At 42.5% G+C, this 24,734-nt stretch overlaps 1 protein-coding gene across 1 annotated transcript in view; it reads right to left on the bottom strand.

Moving 5' to 3' along the window:
• The window catches only part of CRAMP1 (cramped chromatin regulator homolog 1), a 1,694,263-nt gene that overhangs the window by 865,894 nt on the left and 803,635 nt on the right, over nt 1-24,734 (bottom strand). Inside the window, exon 7 of the mRNA XM_044088908.1 lies at nt 9,332-9,413. Within this exon, the coding sequence (XP_043944843.1) occupies nt 9,332-9,413 (82 nt within the window). The remainder of the gene's footprint in view (nt 1-9,331; nt 9,414-24,734) is intronic.

The following is a 24,734-nucleotide window of genomic DNA, read 5'->3' as shown; positions in this document are numbered from 1 at the left end:
TTTTTCAAATTTATCTTGATCTTGTCTCACAATATGCTAATTTGTTTGTCCATGTTATTTCAGTTTTCAAAGCTATAGTTCAACTTCTTTTCCATTTCTTATATTTTTTGTCTCTCACCTTAATCAAGTATCTTCTTCTTATGGAAATGCATCCTCTTGATGTTGTGTGCTTAGATCCTAATTTTAAACATTTTTATTTTTTCATACAATTTCTCTTTCAAAATTTTCCCCATTCTTGCTTGTTTTTCCATTCAACACATCACTCCCAATTAGTTACACATAGTGGGTGTTTTGCTTCCATATGATCTGTTATCATCTATGCACTGGTTTAGATTTCAGTTTGGCAGAGTTATCTAGCAACAAATTAGCCTTTATAACCTTATGATCACTGTACATTAGCGGTGGTAAAACGTGACAAAGTAAATTACAGTTTTTTAAAATCCTTCTGTTACATTAGATATTCTTCTCTTCACTGCTGCAGTATTCTTTACTAAGGGATCCCTTGCCAAATGTAGCCCAATATCCGGCCAGTATACCAAAGCCTTAGTTTTCAAGGACATCATACGTCACAGTATGTTCCCTGCTCGTGGTGTATGGCATAAAGGTGATATATGGACATATATATCTCAGAAATTAATAGCCCCAGGACAGACAACAGTCCAAGGAGAAAAGGAGGGATATGTGTATCTAGAAGAAAGAGGTGGAGGGAGGAGCGAATACTGCAACAGTGAAGAGAAGGACATCTACTATTATGGTAAGAGAAGGCCCAGCAGGGTCTTCAAAAAACCCATGCAGGATAGCCCTGGCAAAGTCAACTGTACCCCTGTAAACCACATCTAGTTTTTAATGTTTAATAAAGGTAAAGACAGAAGTCCAGGTAGCAGCCGCAAAGATGGAATTAGTATCCAATCCTTTGACAAAAGCAGCAGAGGAAGCCACAGCCCTATTATAACGAGCCTTTACAGAAGCAGAAAGGCTATTCCCATGAAAGGAACAGCAAAAAAAATGGCCTTAAAACAGCCATGAAGAAATGATTTGCTTAGGAAACAGTCAAACCTAGAGATCTAGGATGAAAAGAAACAAAGTTGCTCAGACTTGCAAATGGCCTTAGTCTTATCCAAATAATATATGAACTGTGTATGCAAATCCAAGGTTTGAAGAACCTCCTCAATGGCAGAAGGTGGAGAAGGGAAAAAAGTGGGTACATTACTAGACTGATTAAGAGACAATGCATTAACCACCTTGGGCACAAAAGAAAGGTTAGTACGTAGAGAGACCCTGAAAAGAGAGACCATGAAAAACTAAAAGGAGCAGCCATAATGGCCTGAAGCCCAGACAGCCTCCTAGTTGAAGTAAGGGCCAAAAGAAAAGCCTTCCATGTACAATGCTGCAAGGAAGATGAAGCTGCAGGCCAAAAAGAAACTTGAGTCAATGTTTGAAGAACAAAATTAAGGTCCCAGGAAAGACGAATCCGCCTCGTAAGAGACCTAATATGAAGGATGTCTTTAATTATTTGATGTCAAATCTAGAGGCCAAAGGAGGAGTCAAAGGCAGACGAGCAGAAACAGCTGAAAGGTGAGCTTTAACTGAAGAGTATGCCAACCCAGCATGAAGCAATTTACACGAATATTAGACAACCAGAGGAACCTCCACAGAATGTGGATGCTGGTTACAAGCAAAGCACCAGACCGAAAATCTTTTCAATATGGACTCAAGATTTACTGTAGTGGATTTTCTGGAATTTGGTGAAGACCCTTGCGCAGTAGAAAGGCCGAAGGGCAAAGCAGAGAACTGCAAGGAAGAGAGAGACACGCAAATATTTCCTGAAACGGGGATGAATAGGGATGTGAACATAGGCATCCTTGAGATCCAGAAATACCAGGAAATCCTGAGGAAGAAGATGAAACAGAAGTCTGAAGGGACAGCATTTGAAAAGAAGGGATCTTCAGAAAGGTGTTAAAGCAGAGAAAGGTCCAGAATGGGCCTCCATCTGCCATACTGCCTGGGAACCAAAAACATTCTGGAATGACCCCCCCCCCCTTTGAGGAGCAGAAAACTGCTTGGATTGTACATGGAGACAAAAGGCCCTGAAGTACCTCCAGAAAAAGGGCAACTGTTCCTGAGGAGGATGAGGAATGCCAATAAAAGAATTAAGGGATTTCAACACCATGAAGTATCCCTGATGGATGACCGACAGAACCCAAGAGTCCTGAGTGATCCTTAACCAACTGGGAAAAGACAGGGAAAGACAAAGGAACCTGATCTACGATGGAGGGAAGAAGATAATTAGACAGAACCTGGTTTGTCTGGAAAAGAAGGCCTCTGAGTAGTAGAAGTCTGAGTAGACGTAGGAGTAGGAGCCAGTCTAGAATGCTTTTTACCTTTAGGAGGAGGGTAGGATTGTCTACTTACAAAGAAAGCTTAAAAGGATAATTCCTCTGAAATTTAGGAATAAGAGAAATAAAAAAAATACGTTTCAATTCCTAAAAGGCCTTGCCCTTTTCTTGCAGGGTCTTAAAAAGCTCACCAGCTGAAGAACCAAACAAAGTTTTATTATCAAGGGGAGCATCCACCAATTTAGCCTCAATATCATCAGGTAAAGGTTGGAGGTGAAGCCAAAAATGACACCTTAAAGAATTAAAGCAGCAGCTCTACAAGAAGCATCAGCTACATCAAAACTACATTTAACAGAATGGCAAGCCACTTGAGAAGAGGAACCCAAACACAGGGTCAAATCCTTCTCCTCAGAAAGGTCAGAAATAACCTGAGAAAGAAAAACTAGGACACACCTGGTCATACGGGTCTGATAACTAATAGTTTGAAAGGCCAGGGCAGCAGCATTACAGACCTTTTTGCCCAGCTGCTGCATAGCCCTACTGTCCTTGTCAGAAGGAAGCAATTTAGTAGAAGGCAATAGCTTTGTCAGAAGAGAAAGACACAACAGAAGGGTCAAAAGGAGGACATCTGTAAAGAAATTTACAGCCAATCAGGCACCTTATAAAACCAGTTAGTTTTTTGGGGGCAGGAGGCTGGGAATCAGGAGCTTGATAAGGCACTGAAAAAGTGTCTAACAGAGCAGCTAGGACAGGAGGGACAGCAGAAGGCTTAAGGGAATCTATTTGGAGGAGTTCATAATACCTCTTCTGGACATAAGAAACCTGAGTACAGTCCCATTTAATGAATTCTAATATACAAGAGATAGTACCCCAAAAGAAAGTTCCTCAAAGGGAGCATAAGGACTAATGGAGTCCTCCTCCTCAGAATCACAGTCCAAAGGAGAAGGAATCTGACAGGATTAAGCCAAGGACTCTTCCCCAGATTCCAATTCCTCATCAGAAGAGTCTTGCCCCCCTTAGGCTTTTTAAGGGGAGTAGATGACTTGGTGGTGGTGTTTGTGTGTGTGCGTGTGTGTGTGTGTGTGTGGGGGGGGGGGGGGCAGTAACAACCTCTGCAGGGAAGTTTCAAGGCTATGAGTACATTAAAAAAACCCTGTGTAAAATCCTGCCATTCATACTGGAGATCTCCGGAAGCAGGGAAAATGTGTTTTTTCTGTTTCTTTTTGAAAGGAATACAGCCCTAAAGACCTTAGGAGGTTCAGACCCTTGCTAACATTCAATCAATGTAGTGGAAATCTCCTCCTGAACAAGAATCTGAGGAATACCTCTTGGTCCTTTGGATATGACTGACCTAGCTTTCCCCTCAACATCAGCAATGGATGTCTGCGGTGCCTCCGAGGACATGCAAGAAGTCGGATCTATGCCGGCCGCTGAAGAGGTCGTGGCAGAAAAAATCAGACAAAACAACTGGATGATCCTCCGAGTTTTCATCAGCCTAGACAGAGACATGTAGGAAAGGCAGTACAGCAGCCGAATCTAACCTGACTTTTCTGGTCTTCTTCCTGACAGATTGCTGACCCTCGGGACGATTCTGACATCTCACCCTGTGCCAGCTTAAGACACTGGTTCTCTAGGCAGACAGACAACGAAGAGACAACTACAAAGGATCTTAGGGACAAATGCTTGTCAAATTGAGCATGAAATATGGTCATGAGAAGCACCCAAGGGAAAAAAAAAAAAAAAAAAAAAACTGCTCGTGACTGTTCTTATGGGCAATCTGTCTCTCACACTGACATTTTTCCTTTCTGGATGACATGTAAACTCACAACCAAAGGAAAATATAAGATAAGAAGAAAACGTTGAGGGCACTTCTCTGAAAACAGCTTGGTAACCAGCACAAATGAAGGCTTGTTCAGACAGGCAATTGAAGATAGCATTTAGACTGGTGGCAAAGGAATTCGGAGGTATGTATGACACCTTTATGCCCTATGCCGTGACAGGTAGCACACGTGTGCCATATGACGTCTTTAAAAACTTAAGGATTTAGTATACCAGCCAGGTGTTGGGCTACCCTTGGCAGGGAATCTCTCTAGTAAAGAATATTGCAACAGTGATATGGAAAGACATCAATAATTCTCCAAGATGTGCCAACTGCACAAGTGCAATCAGCAGTAAGGCTAGATTTACTACTAATGATAAGCAAAGCATCCAACTTCTGAAATGGAGATCACAGATCACCAATGTTATCACGGTTTAGCTTTACATATACATAACATTTATTACAATGAACAAAATATTTGTGTTTTAGCATATCATTAATATTCAACTGCAAATAAATAAAAATTTGAACAGAAAAGAATAACCAAAATCAGTTACAACACAATTCAAAGTGAACTTAAATCAACTTTTAAGAGAAAAGTCACACAAACATTATAAACTAAATACTAAATTAAGTACAGTAAAGTTGTTGCACTGACCGTATAAGTTGTGAAGGTCACACAAAAGCTGGAATTCCTTTACATTGCGTGCCAATGCACACAGTAGCTTCTGCTAACTATTGGTCACAGTTGCACCTCATTTTAACAGTTAGGATAAATAAATGACAGGATTGTTTAGATAAGCTACTGCATATGCAGTATGCATGATATATGGAATCTGCTGTGCATATCAACATACTCTACATACCAAAAATAGACCCATCCAATCCATAAACTGTACAAATTTATCAGATCAGCAACATAGTACACCTTGGCCACTGCAAGCAATTCCATTTTAGGGTGATTAGCCTTGGCTCGTCTCAGCCACAAAAGTGATGACTGAAAAATCATATACAGCACCAGCAATTACAAACAAAAAGAACAGTAGACAACCTAGAAACTCAAAATTCATATATGAATCATGAACAATCTCAGAAAGCAGGAAATACTGTTGTAGTTTTTTCCATTAGACTTACATTTTAATAAACAGGCTTTCTACTCTTTTTTAACCATTTACACAGGCAGGCTCATACTAACAGATAAAATCTGAATCAAGCAAAACCATATAGGTAGAAAACATACAGTATATAAACTGGGAACAGGTTTATAAATTTCAGGAGCTCATAACTGCACTCTCTACCTTTTACAACATATTAGCCTCAATTCAAAACCATCTTTTCCCACTGCAGAAAAATATACCTGTGCTCACTGCAAACCGATACCTACTGACCTAGAAGGTTCTGGCAAGCCACTGACATCAGCAACAGCCACATTTTTCCAAATAAAATTATCAAAAGCACTAAGAAACATACAATATACAAACAAGCGTGACAGCAAGATATATTTTTACCATCCCCTTCAACAAAGCTCTAACAATACTCCCTTGCCCACCCCCACAGCTCTCTACATATATCCTTCTCCCCACCCACATTTCTGATTTAAAACAAACTCAAGGAAATCAATATAAGATTTTTTTTGTTTTGTTTTTTGGGGGGGGGGGGGGCAGACTACCCCTATAACTCATGCATGACTTCCACCTACTACATGCCAACTAGTAGTGCCAGTCTAAGTCAACCATTAAAGTGCATATCTAAAACCTCAGACTCGCAAATCAAATCCACTCCACCTAGTTTTAAACACTCTTTAATCCTTCTCCCTTCCCAAGGTAACCACTCTTTTTGCAGTTAATGACTACAGGCAAACTGACAAATTTTGCCTACCACAAAAACTCTCGATAAACTTAGCTACAGGCAAATACTAGCACATACTGGAAAATATAGCACACTAATACACAAGCAACATGAATTTTGCTCCAACTAGACTATCTAAACTGCATTATATACTCTAAAAACCAAAATCTTCAAAAATATAGATAGCAGTTTACTTACAAGGGGCCATTTTCTTTGATCTCAAACAAACCTCTGAAACTGAGACCCATCAATTACTTCAGCTTTTTATCAAAAGTGGATATGGATAGAAGATAAACCAATTTTTCAGAAATTACTTCAAAGATAAAAACCTTTGTACTCTACTTTATCAATGTACTCTCAGAAACATGGAGAAATACTAAAAGGGTACCTCTCAAGGGGTGGTGCTAGGAACTTGGCTCTTCTCCCTACTCATTAACAATCAACTGTACTTAAGAGGGCCAGTTAAAAAACAGCTATACACCAGCATATACTCTGGCAGCAACAAAAACAGCCTTCCATAAAACAGTACAAAAATGCGTGACAGTATTCATCTAATCCAGGTCCATTTATCTATGTAAATGTTCCTTCACTCTACTATTAGTGTAGACAATCACAAGCAAGTGTGAATGTGGAATAGTTTCACAAGTGTGAATGTGGAATAGTCTATTTTTAGGACTCTGAAATACAAGACACTAAATGTAGACAGGGAGGGAGGGACCTCTTGGAATGTCCCCTAATAAAGAAGATCCGAGATGACCTGAATGAAGAAATCCAGGTGTTGTTTTGGTGTTTGTGAGATGCCTCTGAAGGAGGGGTAAGTTTCCCACACCATGAAATATCCTCTCTGGATGACAGAGAGAACCGAAGAGCCCTGGGTGATCTGATTCCACGCAGCAAGAGATTGGGTGTGACGAAGGGACAATGGAGTGGATGGCCCTGGAGGTAGACAGTCACAGACTACCAGGCTTAGGATGGGACTTAAAGGGCCATTTTGGAGCAGGAGTGGATAGTGCAGATTTAGAAGAAGAAGCTTGTTTCCTAGGGCCTCTTTTACATTTACAGGAAGCAGGCACGACAGGTTTTCTAACAAGCCATCTTTGTTGGAGAGTTCCTTTGGAATCTGGGGACAGGAGAAACAAGGATATGCTTGAGGTCCTATAGCTCATTACCTTTTTCCTGTAAAGATTAGTAAGTCTGCAGCCGAGCTACCAAATAAGGCTTTATCATCAAGGGGGGGCATCCCTCAATTTGGCCTTGACGTCATCAGGTAAGGGTTGAACCTTAGCAAAGAATACCTCCTTAGGAATGACCCAGAGGCCGCTGCCCTAGCGGAGGCATCTGCAGCATCATAACTACACTTAATAGAGTGCTTAGTTACCTGGGCAGAGGAATTTAGGATGGCTGCCAGTTTTGCCTTGACAGGAGTGTCCAGGAACTCTGAAAGGAGTTTTCCTGCATCTCAAAGTACAGCCAGGGAGTATTTGGCCATGTGAGTCTGGTAATTAACTGCCCGGAAAGCCAGAGTGGTAGAGGTGTAAACATTTTCCCCAGCCTCTCCATGACCTTGCTTTCCGTATCAGAAGGCAGTAAGGAGGTGGAAAGTAGTAATTTGAAAGCCTTATCAGCTGAAACTGAAATGGTAGTTGGATCTGCAGATGGAGCTTTAAACAGGAACTTGGGAGTCCTCAGGCACCTTGTAAAACCTGTCCAGATGCTTGGGAGCAGGGAGATGGGGGTCTGGGCACTTGGTTGCAGCTGCACAAACATCCAGGAAAGCAAGCAGAACTGGGGGGGGGGTGGCAGAGGGGGATGGAGAATCCATTTGCAAAAGGTCACACCACATCTTTTGTATATGAAACTTGAGAACAGTCCCACTTGAAAAAGTCTTTCATTTTCTGTACAGTCTCTCCAAAAGAAGTGTCCTGCCCAGGGAACTCTGTACCATTAGGTTCCTCTTCTGGGGAGGCATACCCAGGGGAGAAGCACTTTGGATGGAGTAGGCTAATGACTTAACCCTTGAAGATTCTTCATCATCCAAACAGGTATCTGCAGCTGTCCACAAAGTCAATGAAAGGAGGGAAAGCCTGCAGATGGACAGAGAAAAGAGAGGATTAGTGCAAGGTCATGAAGGCTTTGAAAAGGCTTTCTGAAAAAGCCTACCAGTCAGGAGCTTGCTCTTGAGGAGCAGGGGCAACATGCTTTGTTTTTAACGTTTTCTTTTTAGGAGGTTGAATTGCCCGACGTCGACCTACACTCCACTATTTCAGAAAGCATGTCCTCTTGCACAGTAATTTGGGTGACGCCACATGGACCTTCGGATATCACGAGTCATGGTTCCCCCTTTTTGTTCAAGTCAGACACCTGCACTTCCCTTGTGGATGTGCTGGTTGACTCCTTCGGGGCTTCTACTGTGGTACCCACTAAGGAGACATCCACCACCTCCGGAAAAGCCTTGGGAAGGATGCCCAGAAGAGAGGGCACAGCTGGAGGATCAAACCAAGATTTCTTGGCCTTTTTCGCATGGGGCTTGTTCAAAGGACCTGACCACCTCGATCTCCGGTGCTTGGCGATTATGACATTGGTTCTTTAAGTGGACTTCAAGCAAAGCTACACAACTAAGAGGTTTGGGGATGAATGATCTGCAGATAGCACAAGCGGTGTAATCATGGTCTGGACCTAGATAGAACAAGCAGAGATCGTAGGCACCTTTATGTGGAATCTGCCTTCCACATAGACACCTGCCCTTCCTAGCTGACATGAAATCACCACAAAACCAACAGTAGCACCAAGAATTAAGAAAGAAAAAAACAGCAAGGTACTTACCTGAACCTCGGAATACAACCGATCCGGTGACCGAACGTCTGGATCAGGCTATCGACCAGGCTACAGAAAAGTTCTGAGGTTGGTGCGTGCTGATGTCTGCTTTATACAATGACGTCTGCAGGATGATGTGCAGTGTCACACATACCTTGCAGTAGCATGTAGACTTTTGTATGTGGGCCGGATGTACGAGTCAGCCGGAGGCAGACTACCCCTTAATGTGATGAACACTGCAGCATATGAATAGAAAGATATCTACCTCTTACAATATAACTTTTTTAATACACAAAAATAAATGTTTCCATTCACCCCAAAAGTTTGCATCATAGCTCATTTACTAATAACAGCATACACACTAAGGACTAAACTGGCATTTATATTCCACAAGGGAAAAAAATCAAATCAATTAAAACTTCCTTTCCTTTTACTTTCTATTCCACAGCTAATTGAACAGTCAAAAAATAAACTTATACAAACACAAGTACTTATGTGGCTGATGAACCAATACCTGTAGAAGAGGGGTTGGAGAGGATGGAGAACGAGCAGACATGCTGGGATGAGTTGCCGGATGGTCTTGGCAGCAGGGTTCTCTGTAAGACAGAAAAACAGTAAACAAATCAATTGCTCCAAAACTAAACTTGTTATTGAATCTCTTTCTCCACTTCACTGAAATAATAAATAGCAAATAAAATTCTTCGGGAAAAGTTTGCTTAAATAAATGCAGAAACACATGTACTTACCATAGAAGTTGGTCTGTCAAGAGAGTGCTCCTTCAGTAGATATATGACTGGAATAGCTTCTCCTTCTACCTTAAGATCAGATATTTTATTCTTCAGAAATTCAGCGGGTGAGATAGCACATAGACATTAGAAATGCGTAGAGCCAGAGGGATCCGCACAAGCTTGAGAGCCAGTATGACAGTACTGATGGGATGGGGAGGACAGGCACATCACACAAATCAGAATCAAGACTGCTCTGAATAGGGAAGGGTTCTGTGTAAATATGTATGTAGTTTGCTTTAAAAGAGAAGTAGGGGAGAGAGTTGGAAAACAAATTAGGGGAAAATAAAGGAAAGAGGATAAAAACAAAAAAGGAAGTGAAAGGAATTGAGGAAAAAAAAAAGAAAATAGAAGTAAGGAATGAAAAGAAAGAAAATCAGAAATGGGGGATGGACTGCTAAATGCAAGACATTAGAATGTGAGTGGTCTAGAAGCAAGATAAAAAAAAGAGGCTCTTTGGCCATATAAGTAAGACATGTTTGCAAATATCAGCACTGCAAGAAAAATACATGACTGAGGAGTAGCATAAAACTTTCAAAATGGGTAATAGAATATTCCTAGCAGGTGCATCTTGGGGTAAAAATAAAAGAGGAACAGCACTGCTAGTCAAAAAGGACTCTTCGAAAAGAGATCGTAGATAACTGCGGACTGGTGAAACAGGTATACATGCATAAAAACAACAAAAAGAAGATAACATATATACTAGTATAACAGTATATACGTAGCCCCCAAAAGACAGCAATACCAACATTAAAGGAGATTCTTGCAGCAATGTTAAGATTCAAAAATAGCAAAAAGAGGAAATAGTGCCTTGAAAGTCACCAAAACCAACAGAAACACCAAAGCACACAGGATAACAGTAACCACAGCTTCATGAGTTTAAACAGGTAGCCATATTTAATTTTGTTTATCCATTTCTCACATTGCTGTTAATAATAGCTCTCATAATGTTTAATCCAACATTGTTAAAAATCTTGAGCAACTCCTTATGAAATTCACTACCCTCCCCCACATTGTTGGGATATTTGTAAATACGCAATCCCTTAGGCACAATATCCCTCCCATTGCATTTGTTTAAAGAACAGTTATCCATATACAAAATTTTGTATCTAAGCATTAAATCATATAACAAATCAACATTTATGTTGTAACTATTCACATTTTCTTTATTCAAAGTCCTGCCAAAGTCCATGAACATGTCGGCAAAATCACAATTGCTATTTAACCATTCACCAATGGCATAATGGCCCCCACTGCACAGTCTCAGAAGCATTTCCAGTGCTGTTAACACCACTAGAAACTGAATAATCACCTTGTTTTTAGTTGACTCTAGTTTCTTTCCTTCCACTTGAACCACAGTTCATTGTCCTCGATGGCAAATGCATTTCCCTGCGATTTCCCTGACTAGTACTACCTTGCTGTATACTCCTCACATCTGAGTTCTCTCCCCTCCATTCACAAGGCAACAGAGAGCTTAGTAACAGTTCAGGAAATGACGTAGGACATCCTCGTAGTTTAGTGAACGTCTCCTGATTACCAGGCAAGGAATCCGTCCCATTCAGTTCAAAGGAGGAAACTCCAGAAGAACTAGCTGGTTGCTGGGTCAATATTGCCACAAATTGTGTAAGCTGCCTTTCCACTCGTGCAAGCCTCTCGCTTACACCCTGTAAGTCGCCTGCTCTTCCGATTGAAGAGCTGGTACTGGTCTCCAAATCCTCCATAATGCACTTTTAGTACTGGTCTCCAAATCCTCCATAAGGCACCTTTTGTACCTTATGGAGGATTTGGAAAACAGTACCAGCTCTTCAATCGGAAGAGCAGGTGACTTGTACGAGTGGCAGGGCAACTTACACAATTGGTGGCTATATTGACCCATCAACCAGCTAGTTTGTCTGGAGTTTCCTCCTTTGAACTGAATGGGATGGATTCCTTGCCTGGTAAACAGGAGGCGTTCACTAAAGTACCAGGATGTCCTACGTCATTTCTTGAACAGTTACCAAGCTCTCAGTTGCATCGTGAACAGAGGGGAGAGAACTCGGATGTGAGGAGTATACAGCAAGGTGATACAAGTCAGGGAAATCAAGAGGAAGTGCATTTACCATCAGGGACAACAAACTGTGGTTCAAGTGGAAGGAAAGAAACTAGAGTGAACGAAAAACAAGGTGACTGTTCTAATTCAGTTTCTAGTGGTGTTACCACCACCGGAAATGCTTCTGAGACTGTGCAATGGGGGGTGGGGTGGGGGGCATTCATGCCGTAAGTGAATGGCTAAATAGCAACTGTGATTTTGCCGACAGGTGCACAGACTTTGGCAGGACTTTGAATAAAGAAAATGTGAATAGTTACAACATAAATGTTGATTTGTCATACGATTTAATGTGTTGATTTGTCATATGATTTAATGCTTAGATACAAAATGTTGTATATGGATAACTTATTTAAACGAATGCATTGGGAGGGATATTGTGCCTAAGGGTTGCGTACTTACAAATATCCCAACAATGTGGGGGAGGGTAGTGAATTTCATAAGGAGTTGCTTTTTTAAGAATGCTGGATTAAACATTATGAGAGCTATTATTAACAAGAATGTGAGAGAAATGGATAAACAAGATTAAATATTGCTGCCTATTCAAACTCTTGAAGCTGTAGTTACTATTATCCTGTGTGCGTTAATGTTAAGATTCCTTTACGGAATAGTGATAAAGTACAGTTTTGTACCTACCATAGATGCAGATGTTCGAGTGCTAATACAGCTGCAGTCATAACAAATGGGTTCTCCTGCCGTCAGGCGGGTCCTCGGTCGGCCGAATTCCAAAGTCTAGGTCCGGCGTCGGTTGTCGTCGCTTCTTCCCTGACGTCAGTGCGACAGGGGTATAAAAGAACCAGCCGACGCCATTTTCTTCAGTTTTTCTTGCCCCAGATGTCAGGTGCCCCCAGAAGGAAGGCAATACATAAATTTATGCAATAATGCAATGCAGTATAATCAAAAAACAGTAGTTGCAAGAAAATACACCATAAAAGAATACCCCAATCAGGTTGTATGAGGAGGTGTTAGCCATTAGGCCTGTTCCAGAGGGGAGGGAGGGAAACTTGGATTGCAGCTGTATTAGCACTCTAACATCTACATTTATGGTAGGTACAAAACTGTACTATGTTCATCGTGCATACAGCTGCAGTCATAACAGATGGGTAGAATCCCAAAGCTAAAATAAGGGTGGTAGGCACTAGGTGGAACTAGGAGGAGCCAGGATGCCCTGCAAAACTGCTGTGGCAAAACCTGCTCTAGATTTGGAGTATAAAGGTAGGTGATAGTGCTTGGAGAAAGTATGCACAGAACTCCAAGTGGCAGCTTCCAAAATATCTTTGGTAGGGACCCCCCTGAGGAAAGCTGCAGAGGTAGCTGTGGCCCTAGTGGAGTGAGACCTTATGCCTGCAGATACAGTTTTACCATGAAGAGAGTAACAAAAGCGTATGCAGTGGGCTATCCACTTTGAGATTGTCTGTTTGGAAATAGGCTTCCCTTGAGCCCCTGTAGCATAGGACACAAAGAGTTACTCTCATTTTCTGAAAGGCTTTGTTCTGTCCAAATAATAACATAGTTGCCTGTGAATGTCCAAAGAATGTAGTAGCCTCTCCCCTTTGTTTTGAGGATTGGGGTAAAAGGTAGGTAAGTGGATAGCCTGATTCAAGGCTACCCTGGATACTACCTTTGGCATAAAGAAAGGGTTGGTTCGTAAGGAAACTCTGTCCTGATGGAAAATGATGAAAGGTTGCACAGCCATGAGGGCTTGTAGTTCAGAAACCCTGCGAGCTGAGGTGATAGCCAGCATGAAGGCTGTTTTCCAGCACAAATATTGTAGTTCTGATGAGGCAGCTGGCTCAAAAGGAGGCAAAGTCAGTTTCTCTAGAATGAAATTGAGATCCCAAGCAGGCACTGGTTGTTTCCTTGGGGGTTTAATATTCTTAGCCCCTCTGAGGAACTGTCTTAAGAGAGGGTGAGAGAATAAAGGAAGATCAGTGTTGTATTCTGCAGAAATGGATGAGGCATGGATTTTGATGGAAGAGAATGAAAGTCCACTGCTTAGCATCTCAGCTAGGTACTGTAATATTTGAGGTAAATTCAATATTCCAGGGTTCCGGCCCTTTTTCTCATTCCAAGCACAAAACCATTTCCATTTGGCGGAGTAGGCTTTTCTAGTAGAAGGTCTTCTGGCCTCCAAAATGACATCCTGTACCTCCTTGGAGAGTAGGGTCTGTTGTGATTTTAAGGAATCTTCCATGTGGATAGATTGAGCGTTTTCAGCTGACTATGAAGAGTTTTGAAGTTGTGCTGAGTCAGTAGAAGAGGCATTAGAGGCAGGATCCATGGTGGGGAATGCGTCAGGCTCCTCAGGAGTGGGTACCAGTGTTGCCTTGGCCAGTCTGGAGCGATGAGAATCATCTGTGGTCTGTCTGCTCTGGTTTTTAATAGAACTTTGGGCAGCAGAGGAAGAGGTGGAAAGGCATAAACTGTCACTGTTGTCCAACTGAAAGAGAGTGCGTCCACTTTCCAGGCCTGTGGATGAAAGGTCCTTGAGCAGAATTTTGCCAATTGGTGACTTCTGTGGGAGGCAAAGAGATCTATGTCTGGCCTTCCCCATGCTTGAATTATCTTTGAAAAAACTTGAGGATGCAACTTCCATTCGTGTGGATCTGTCATATTTCTGCTTAGGTTGTCTGCCAGTGTGCTTTCCTTGTCTGGCAGGAACTGTGCTTGAAGCTCGATTTGCAATTCTAGAGCCATGTTCCAAAGAGACATGGCTAGCCTGCATAGGGGGTATGAATGGGTTCCTCCCTGTTTGTTTATGTACCACATTACTGTGGTGTTGTCTGTCCTTATCAATAGCTGGCCTGGATGTAGCAGGTCTTTGAAAGCTATAATAGCATTTATTACTGCTAGCATTTCTTTTTGATTGATGTGTAGGTGCTTTTCCTTTTGGGACCATCTGCCCTGAATGCACCGATTTGTCATGTGCGCCCCCCAGGCGTAATCAGAGGCGTATGTTGTGATGATTTGGCTTGCTTGAGGCGTGCAGAATGGGAGACCTGTGTTTCTTTGGCATGCTTGAGCCCACCACAGAAATTCCTTTTGAAGACATGGAATTAGTGGTATTATTGTTTCCAAGCTGTGGCTGTGCTGAGACCATAGGTTTTTCAGGTACCATTGAAGTTTCCTCATATGCAGTTTTGCACATGGGATTAGTAGGATACAAGATGCCATGAATCCCAGAGCCTGCAGGATTTTCCTTGCAGTCACCCTGGTGAAAGTTGCCATTTTTCTGAAGTATTGAGTTAGTTGCCCTTGTTTCTCTGGCGTGAGGTAGGCCATCTGGGTGTTTGTATCCAAGTTGGCACCCAGGAAAATTATTGTTTGAGTTGGTAGTAGCCTTGATTTCTTTTTGTTGACTGTGTATCCCAGGGAATTCAACAACCTTAATACAAAAGCCAGATGTTTCAGAAGTATGTGCTTGCTGTCCGCTTGGATCAGGCAGTCGTCCAGATATGGGTATATTTGTATCCCTTGTAGTCTGCAGTAGGCAATTACTGATGCCAGGCATTTCGTGAACACTCTGGGTGCAGTAGATAAGCCAAAGGGCAATGCAGAGAATTGATAATGTGTTGAACCTGCAAGAAATCTGAGGTATCTTCTGCAATCTTGTCATGCAGGTATGCCTCCTTGAGGTCCAATGTTACCAGCCAAGACTACTTGCCCAGCATGGGAAGAAGCTGCTGTAATGTGAGCATCTTGAATTTTGGCACGAGTAAAAAAGTGTTTAGGATGGATAGGTCCAAAATAGGTCTCCAATCTCTGCCCTTCCTTGGTACCAGGAATAGTCTGGAATAAAAAACTTGACCCTGTTCTTGTGTAGGTACCTCTTGAATAGCTTTCATGTCCATGAGATCTGAAATTTGTTTTTGTGCCTCTGCCCTTTGATTGTGTGGCAGGTTTGGCATGCCTCTCATTTTTGGAAGGGTGTGAAAGTGGAATCTGTAGCCTCTTGTCTATAATGTCCAGGATCCATTTGTCTTTTGTGACAAAATGCCAATTTTTTGAAAATAGTGCCAGTTTCCCCAGCTAAAGGTGCTGCCATTTGAGCCTTGCTTGGCAGGCAAAGGGGAAAGTCATTGGTTCTGCTTTCTGAATGGCTGTGAACTATCCTCACTACCTCTTTGGGTAGGTGCTTGCCATTGTCTGCCTGTAAACGATCTTTGAGATTGCCCTCTACCCCTCGGACACCTGTATCTACCTCTTTGGGGTCTGTCAGTGGCTGGAAAGGACCAATTTTTTGAAGGCCAATTTCTACTGAAACGTGGAGGTTGTACCTGTAGGAAATCTTTCACTGTTTGCATTTGCATTGATTTTGCCTTTTCCTCCATTTTCTTTAATACCTCCTCAGCTTTAACACCAAACAATACATCTTTTTGCAGAGGTGCATCCAGTAATTTAGCTTTGACATGATCTGGTAAGCTTTGCTCTCTAAGCCAAGCATGTCTACGTATGACTGATCCTGTAACAGCAGCTCTACATGAGGCTTCTAAAGCATCAAAACCACATTGCAAGGTATGTTTACCTACTTGCTCTGTACTATGTATCAAATCCTGCAACTCCTTCAAATCTGGTTGTTCAGGTTGTGACATTTTGCTTCTCAACTGTGATAAAAGAAACTGTTGGTACTTTAACATATGGAACTGGCAGTTTAATGCCCTCATGGATAAGGTGGCCGAGGTGTATACCTTTTTCCCCCACCTTTCTAAAGCTCTGGAATCCCTCTCTGAAGGTAATGGATTTTTAGCAGTGGAGGCCTTAATTCCCTTGGGGCCCTGTGAGATAGTTTCTGGGTCAGCCGCATGGCTTTTGTATAGGAATTGGTGTGAGTCAGGAACCCGGTAATACCAGTCAGGCTTGACTGGAGCTGGAGGCAAAGAATCTGGGTTGAGGCAGGACTCCGAATACACATCATCAAGGATGTCTTAAGACAGGAGGTATAGCCAGAGGCCTGTGCTGAGGGAGCAAGAGAAAATCCCTAAGCCTTTTCTTGGAGTCTGAGTACTCTTGGCCTTCCCAATGGAAGTGTTCCCTTAAGGTATGTAAGGTTTCCCCAAAAGAGTAATCCTCGGGGGGGCAGAAGGAATGGACTCCTCTGCATCAGAATCTTCAAAAGGGGAGTATGAATGTTCCTGGTCATCAGAATGTTATGAAATAATGGAGGCCTGGTCCGAGGAGGGGGATTCTTCCTCCACTCTGGGCCTTTTTTCCGGGGGGGGTTTGAGAACCCCTGATAAGAGTAATTAAGTCCTCAGCCATTTTGAGCATCTGCTTTTTTGGCATGCGGCCTTGAGAAGGGCCCTGTGGGGGTTGTTTTTTAGAATGCATGGCTGTCTTAGACTTAGTGAAAGCCTTGATGGAAAAAGAAAAGGAAGGCTTGAAGACACCTTGAGAGGAGGCAGACCTGTCTAAACTCTGAGTTTCACCACCAAGAGTGGCTTCGGTATCTGTATTCGGGGTGTGGGCCAAAGAGCCTGCGACCTCGGGGACAGAAGACACCACCAATGAAGTGTCGTCGGTAGTCAGGGGCTGCGTAGGCGCCTCGCTGAGAACCAGACCACCTGTAATCGGCTTTGGTGTGGTGTCGGTAGAGGCCGCGGACCTCGTGTGTCGGTCCTTATCTTTGCGTTTTTTAGTCAAAACTGGAGTCGGAGTATCAGACGACATTATGTAGTTACATTTTTTGCCAAAAAAGTGCTGGGCGAACTCCGCCCGACGCTTAATGGTGCGTTTGTTGAATGTAGCACAAAAACGACAGGCCGAGACGTCGTGGTCTGGGCCTAAGCAAGGAATGCACAGGGAATGAAAATCCTTATGCGGTATTTGCTTCCCACATGAAATACAATTAACTTTGTCTGACATCGGTCTGAGGCAAGAAAAGTTTCCCCAACGGGGTACTTAGCTTTCAAGAAGACTTTGGTTGCAGATATTCATAATCTCAGGAGCTGGCCGACCGGCACTTGCAAAATGCTTCTGCTTCGGGCACCGCGCGGCAAGAAAGACTGAAGAAAATGGCGTCGGCTGGTTCTTTTATACCCCTGTCGCACTGACGTCAGGGAAGAAGCGTCGACAACCGACGCCGGACCTAGACTTTGGAATTCGGCCGACCGAGGACCCGCCTGACGGCAGGAGAACCCATCTGTTATGACTGCAGCTGTATGCACGATGAACATCAGTAGGAGACTAGAATGTCATAACCAGGAAAAGGTGAAGTGGACAAAGGGCTGTGGGGAAGAAAACCTAAGAGGAGGAATTTCTAGGGAATTATATAAAGACAACAGGATTTGTTGGTGTGTAGACTACTAGAAATAAAGGCAGGAAGAGGGAAGAAGTAATGCACTACTGCCCCAGATATAACTGCTGGTCAAGACTAGACAGGGAATATGTTACTTTAGAATACAGGGATCCTGCTATGGTAGGGAATCACACCGAGAAGGAACAAATGCGAAGTTAAAGAACAACTGGAGATTTTCAGCATATATTCTAGAAAAGACAGAGAATGGATAATACAGGTAAATACGGAGATAGTTGAAGGGGTAGATGACCTGACAAGAGAAGAATAGGAAATACTGAAAAACAAGGTGAGATTTAAAATAAAGGAATACCTACAAAGAAACAAGGTAAGACAGGAAAAATGGCAGAGCAGTTAAAAAGGAAATGAAAGAGGAAATATGGGGAGGGAGAAAGGCATAAAAGAAACCTTACAAAGTTGGTAGGATGAAAACCTGAATGAAGAAGGTAGTGTTAGAGAATTTGTACTTCAGTTCTAACCCTAAGGCGAGAAAAACAATGGCAGTACATTTAAGACAACAGGAAGTACAAAGAGAGGTAAACTAAACAACCAGAAATACAAAGAAGGGTACAAAAAAATAAGAATAAACAAAGAGGGAGGAGATGGGTATCATCTCAAAGAAATACTAAAACGTTTAGAAAGTATTAGCAAGAGTTATACAGCAGGGAAGAAGTCAATATGGAAAAGAAAGTGAGGGAAGACTACCAGCAAGGAAATGATGGAGAAACGAGCAATCAGATGAACGAGAGAATGAAAGCTTAGTATAAACAACAGATAGGAAAAAAAGACTGCAAGGAAAATGACAAAAAGGAAATCACCTGGGAGTGACAGCATCCCACTAGAGCTGTGATCATTACAAAAGACTATTACAAACATTAGAAAAAGTATCAAATGGAGTCCTAATGGGTAATCACCCTTTAGAATCCTGAAAGGAATCAGTCACACTGGTGGTTACACAAAAGTAAAGGACCTAATACTCCCAGAATCGTACAGACCCATATCAATCCTAAACCAGGATTATAAACCCTTCATCCAAATAATGGCAGACAGGTTAGACAGTCAAGATGCATAAGAAGATACATGCTTCCCTACCCAACATATTCCCCCACGGTACAGACACGTATAATACTTTGCATTTAAATGCATGCAAGGCTATACTCAAAGGCCCTCATGGACATTAGCCTAGTAACAACCTATGATCCTATAAAAATATTGAGTGACATGCAAAAATGAAGAACGTTAAAGTTTAGTCTGAGAATAGTAGTACTTAAGATGATTATACAGCCACAATTTCTCTTCTCAGGTCAGCCCGAGCCACCCCAGATGTGGACACTGTGGAAAGGATAAAATAACTAAAGTGGGAATATACATGACATGGGGGTAAGCTGAGAATTGCCTGGCAAGCAGTAACAGACAGCACAGATAAGAGTGGTGAACTGAAGGTAACAGATTTGAAGCAGGAGTTCAGGCATGCTTGACAGCTAATATATTAAGACTAGTAGACAGAAAATATAAAGAGGAGAGAAAAGGGAAACGAAAATAAAAGGAGTAGATGAGAAGGGAGGGTGCAACAAAAATGTTGTGGGAAGTCCCAGAAAATAGCTTGTAGTTACAATGGACAAGAGAAGCTCAGAAACTATTTAGTGCACAATGGAAGGACCCATTTCGGGAAATATAGAAGGAAAAGACAACACCTCATAGGAGGTTCAAACAAAGGGGAGAACAGGTGCAATTACAAGATGAAAAGTAAAATAATGGACTCCAATATTAGAAGGGGAAAAAGTGAAGGAGTGAGAACAGGTGAAAGAGTTCCAGCTGGAGGACAGGCTGGAATGGGAATACAGAGGGGTGGTTATGAAATATAAAAATAGGGAAAGATGCCAGGGAATCTGCGAAGGAACCAGAGACTGCAACAGAAGAAGGCTGGTAGGGAAAAAAAATAAAGGTCCATTAAAATAAGAAGGAAATGGCTAACTGGGTGAAAAGGGAACAGAAAAGGCTGAGGAAAAATTATGAAGAAACAGACCAACAGGAATGGGAACAAATTAAGATATTACCAAAATGTGTGTTAAAAGCCTGCAAATTTAAAATATTCCCATAGAAGTGCCTTCATAAATACTTTTATATCTCAGCAGGACTAAAAAATGTTCCTGAACAAAAGAGGGCAGTGCCAAGAGGCTAAAGGAACATAAATACTTAACATTCTGGGCCTGTGCAAACCTGGTGGATTATCAGGAGCAAATATGGACACTGTTGGTATAACCAAGTCTAGGGACAGGCAGGCTGACAAAAAAAACTATTTATGTTGGGATGCAGTGAAAGAAAATGTTGAAATGAGAGGCTTACTAATGACAATAAGGAAAAAGGCTACAAAAATGGAACAATGGCGATCCCCCTACAGGAGAGAAGGTATGAAGTGTGTTACTACAGACAAGGGAGGGAGAAGAGAGAGAAAAGAAGGAAAGCATATGGAAATTAAATGGAGGAACTGGGAGAGGACAGAAGAACTAACCTCAGAGGAGAGAGACTGAAAATAAAAGGAAGAGAAAAGAAAGTGACAAGGAAAGCTTGAATGGGTAAGGCACAGGTAAATCAATATATACAATAACAGAGAGGAACAGTCGTTTAAGGGAAGGAGGAGAGGCAGCAAGGGGAAAGGGGGTGTTTACTACATATTTATATTAAGATTACTGTTTAGTATAAAGCTAGTTTATATTAATGGCTATGAGATTATTGGTTTATACAATCAAAAAGGATACATGTTAATGTTCAACAGTTACTTTAATATCATAGGGACTCCTTTTCTGTTTAAGTATATATTACACATGTATGGAATGAGGACACGTCTTACTTTAAATGGTGGACAAATGAAGAGGACATGAACAAAAAGAGATGAATGGCCATAATGGGATATAAAAGACGAGCATATAGCAGTTGGAGAAAAAAACTTACTGGACATCAGCTTAAAAATGGCATCAGATACAGTGACTATACATGAAATGTAGACAAAGAGTTATTGGATACTGAAATAAAGAACTTTTCTTAAAAAACACATCTAGCTCTGGCATAAGCCAGTTTGCCCCATTCACAACATGAAAATAAAGAACAAAAAACACATACTTATAACTTAAAAGGACAGCAGAAGCATCCATATGATGAAGGTGCCAGACACCAGGTGGGGGACAGGGAAGGGTAATTAAAATCTACTGAGGACTCACCAGAGATACCACAACTGTTTGTTTACCAGGGTAGAGCACTTCTTAACCGGAATCAATTCCAGGCTCATCTCAGAGGGTATTAAAAAAAAAAAAAAAAAAGAAGTTAAGTACTCACCATAAGTTTCCATGTTTGTTGTCTATCTCGCCTTCATTCTTATGGGTTGGGTTCAGAACTGGCTGTATACTAAAACTCAAGGTCTTCCACTGGCTCGTGGCTGTATCCCTATCCCATCATGCTCTACTGAAGCTCCCCAGATTTTGTTTGCTGATGACCCCAGTTACCTAAGGTACTATTATGACATCTTATGAAGACAATGAAGGTCAGAGAACAAACTTGCCAAATGAAAAAAACTCTGTTCTCCAGGAGCCATAGTCAGGGGGAAGGAGGGTAGGATATAAGAATGAAGGCGAGATGAACAAACATGGAACGTTACAATGAGTACATAACTTCTTTATGTTATGTTGGAGGCCAAATCTACTTTGTAATGAGTGATAAAGGTATGAGGCCTTGCCCAAGTCACAGCAGCAAATATGGTATCAAGTGGTAGCCTAGCATGAAAGGCGGAAGAGGTTGCTACGTAACTGTGTATATCCAGCTGGTGAAGCGTATATTCTGCCTTGTTACCATAGTTGGGGAAAAAAAAGACTGGTAGATCTATGGACTGACTTAGGTTAGACTCTGACCAGAATTTTGGTAGGAAGGATGGTTTGTTCAAGGGGATACTCTGTCTTTGTGGAAAAGCATATATGGTGGCTTGACTGATAATGCTTGCAGCTCTGAACCCCTTCTAGCAGAAGTGATGGCAATCAACATACTTGTTTTCCATGTTAAACATTTTAGATCACATGATGATGCAGGTTCAAAAGGGGGAAGAATCAAACAGGACAAAACAAAGTGTAGGTCCCATGGTGGTAGAGGTTTTTTTTATGGGTAGTCTAAAATAGGTTAGTGCCCTTCAGGAATGCTCTGCTTAGTTTATGAGACATCAGATTTGGGGCCAAATCAATTATATGGAAATTAGATACTGCTGATAAATGCACATGAATGGTAGCTGCAGCTGCGCCATCATTAAATAGTTTCACCAGAAATTCGAGAATAGAACCTACAGGAGCAGAAAAGGGGTCAATATATTTCCTAAATGCTCAGGAAGAAAATCTTTTCCATTAATTCATATATAATTTTCTCGTTGAGGCCTTATGAGAAGAGATCAAGATATGTTTCACAGAAGGAAGGTTAGGAAGCCTGGCTATATGTGGAATTGGAGCAGCCAAGCTGTCAATCTGAGGGTTTGAAGGCAAGGGTGGAGCGTTCCCGGACACAAGAGTCAGAAGGTCAGGAACTAGCTCCAGAATCCACGGCTCCTCCTAAAGACAAGGTCAAACAAAGGGGAGCCAAATCTGATGAGGCCAGTAGGGGGCAATGAGAATCAACTTGCTTCCAAATGAGTTGGCTTTCTGGAGAACCTTGGGTATCAGAGGAAAGGGAGGGAAAACATAAAGGAGACCCGAAGACCAATCATGTACAAGTGCATCCCCTTGGTAACTCCCACGGGGGGGGGGGGGGGTCAGGGCAAAACAGCTGCTGCATTTGGCATTCGTGGATGTGGCAAAAAGGTCGCAGTAAAGCTGACCCCATTTGTGGAAGATAATCTCTGCGACTTCTTGTTTTAGGGACCACTTGTGAGGCATGAGCATTGCTCTGCTGAATTTGTCTGCTATCACCTTGGATTTCCTTGGGATGTGCGCTATCAGAAAGCACTGTAAGAAGATAGCCACTGCCATACTCTTAGGGTCTCTCGACAAAGGGGATAAGACCTGGTCCCTTCCTTGTTTATGTACCAGACAACCAACATGTCGGTCTGTCTGTACTGCATTTGTCCCAAGTGGGAGAGAGTTCTGAAGTGCCTGCAATGTCAAAAGCACTGCTCTCATTCCTCTATGGGCCTCATGAACCTGCCAACTGCCTTGGACTGTCCTTCCCTTCCTGGTTAATGCCCCCCCCCTCTATTTGGGAGGCGTCCGTGGTCACTGTAGCCACAGGCTATGGAGGAAGAAAGGGTTGACCTGATGTCACATGACTGTAGAGAAGCCACCAGCAAAGGTCCTTCTTGCAGGACTCAACAGAATTTGGTGAGACATGGGTAGTTTTTGCAATGACCACAGAGTGAATAGTAGCCACTGCAGAATTTTCATGTGCATGCGTGCTAATGGAACAAAACTTACCGCTGCCATCATGGTTCCCAAGCAAGCATTTTAAAACTGTTCTTGCTTGCACTACCATCTTGGAGAGAAAGTTGGAGACTTGCTGTCTCAGAACTAAAACTCTTTCTGTAGGAAGTTTTGCCATCATGTTTGTGTATAAATCTGCTCCTATAAATATGGTACAGTGCGATGGGGTGTTCTTCATGTTTGGGATGGGAAGGGAAAAGGGTATGGAGTAGCATCTGGATACTTTGTACTCACTTGTCTTGTGTTATTTCCAGCCAGGCTTCTAGACACAAAGATAATCAACCCCCGAGTGCCTCCAGAGATGGAGAGATGGGTCTCCCTTCAGCAGAGCTGAAAAAGCCTACCACGAAAAGAATCCCTGTTGTCCTGATTTTGTGGACCCCCTCTGCCATGTGGATGGCACCTTCCATTCATGCCCCCCCCCCCCCCGTGCCTAAGGGAAGAGTCACCACGCGTGTCCTGAAAAACTCTCTGGGATTTATGGAACCACATCTTTCCCCCTTCTGGCCTTTTGGATAAGGTCTAGAAGGTATGGAAAAATGGACTCCAACAGCAGAGTGTTTTTCCTTCTTGTTCACACCAGGTTAGTGTGTCCTTGGCTTTTAGCCCGAACAAGGACAAGCCATCGAAAGGGGCATTAATAAAGGAAGACTTTACAGGGTTCCACAAAGTAACATAGGCACATCCAGGAATGTCTCCTTAGGGGAAACTCCAGGACAGCTGCTCTGCTTGCTCAATCTGCTGCAAAAGAAATGAGCCTCATGGAGGAGTTGACCACAGAGTTTAAGGTGGAGAGGTGAGAGGACGTCTTGTCCGATACCCATGCAGCTATTATACCTTGGAGAGTATCTCTTAGCTCCTTTAGGAGATTTCTTTGTAGCCTTGTAAAATGAGCCAGATAATTCAGTGATCTGAGTGCAAAGGTCGCGGAAGAAAACATGCACTTTCCATATCTGTCGATCGTATGAGACTCTGTTCGGCGGAACAGATGATATTTCAGAAAGCTCCTTTTTGGTGGCTGCTGCCACCACCATAGCATCTACAGGGATACCCTTAGTCAGGAAAGCTTTATCAGAAGGGGCTGTGATAAACTTATTTGGTCTCAGAGGGACAGGTTCCACTGTGTCTGGAAACTCCCATGCCTTTCGACTAACTAGTTCCATAAGTTCGTCGAAACGCGGAGACACCCAAGTGGCTGAAGGGTGAGACCCAAAGGCCTTCAGGTAGACATACTCATCAGAAGGGTTGATGGGCTTCCAGCCACCTCTCTGCTTAAGGATTTCTAGGATGTATGCAAAGGAGACATC

This window comes from Protopterus annectens, chromosome 12.part0 (assembly GCF_019279795.1).
Source record: "Protopterus annectens isolate FY-2018-M chromosome 12.part0, PAN1.0, whole genome shotgun sequence".
NCBI lineage: Eukaryota > Metazoa > Chordata > Ceratodontiformes > Protopteridae > Protopterus > Protopterus annectens.
This window is presented reverse-complemented; position numbering and strand designations above follow the sequence as displayed.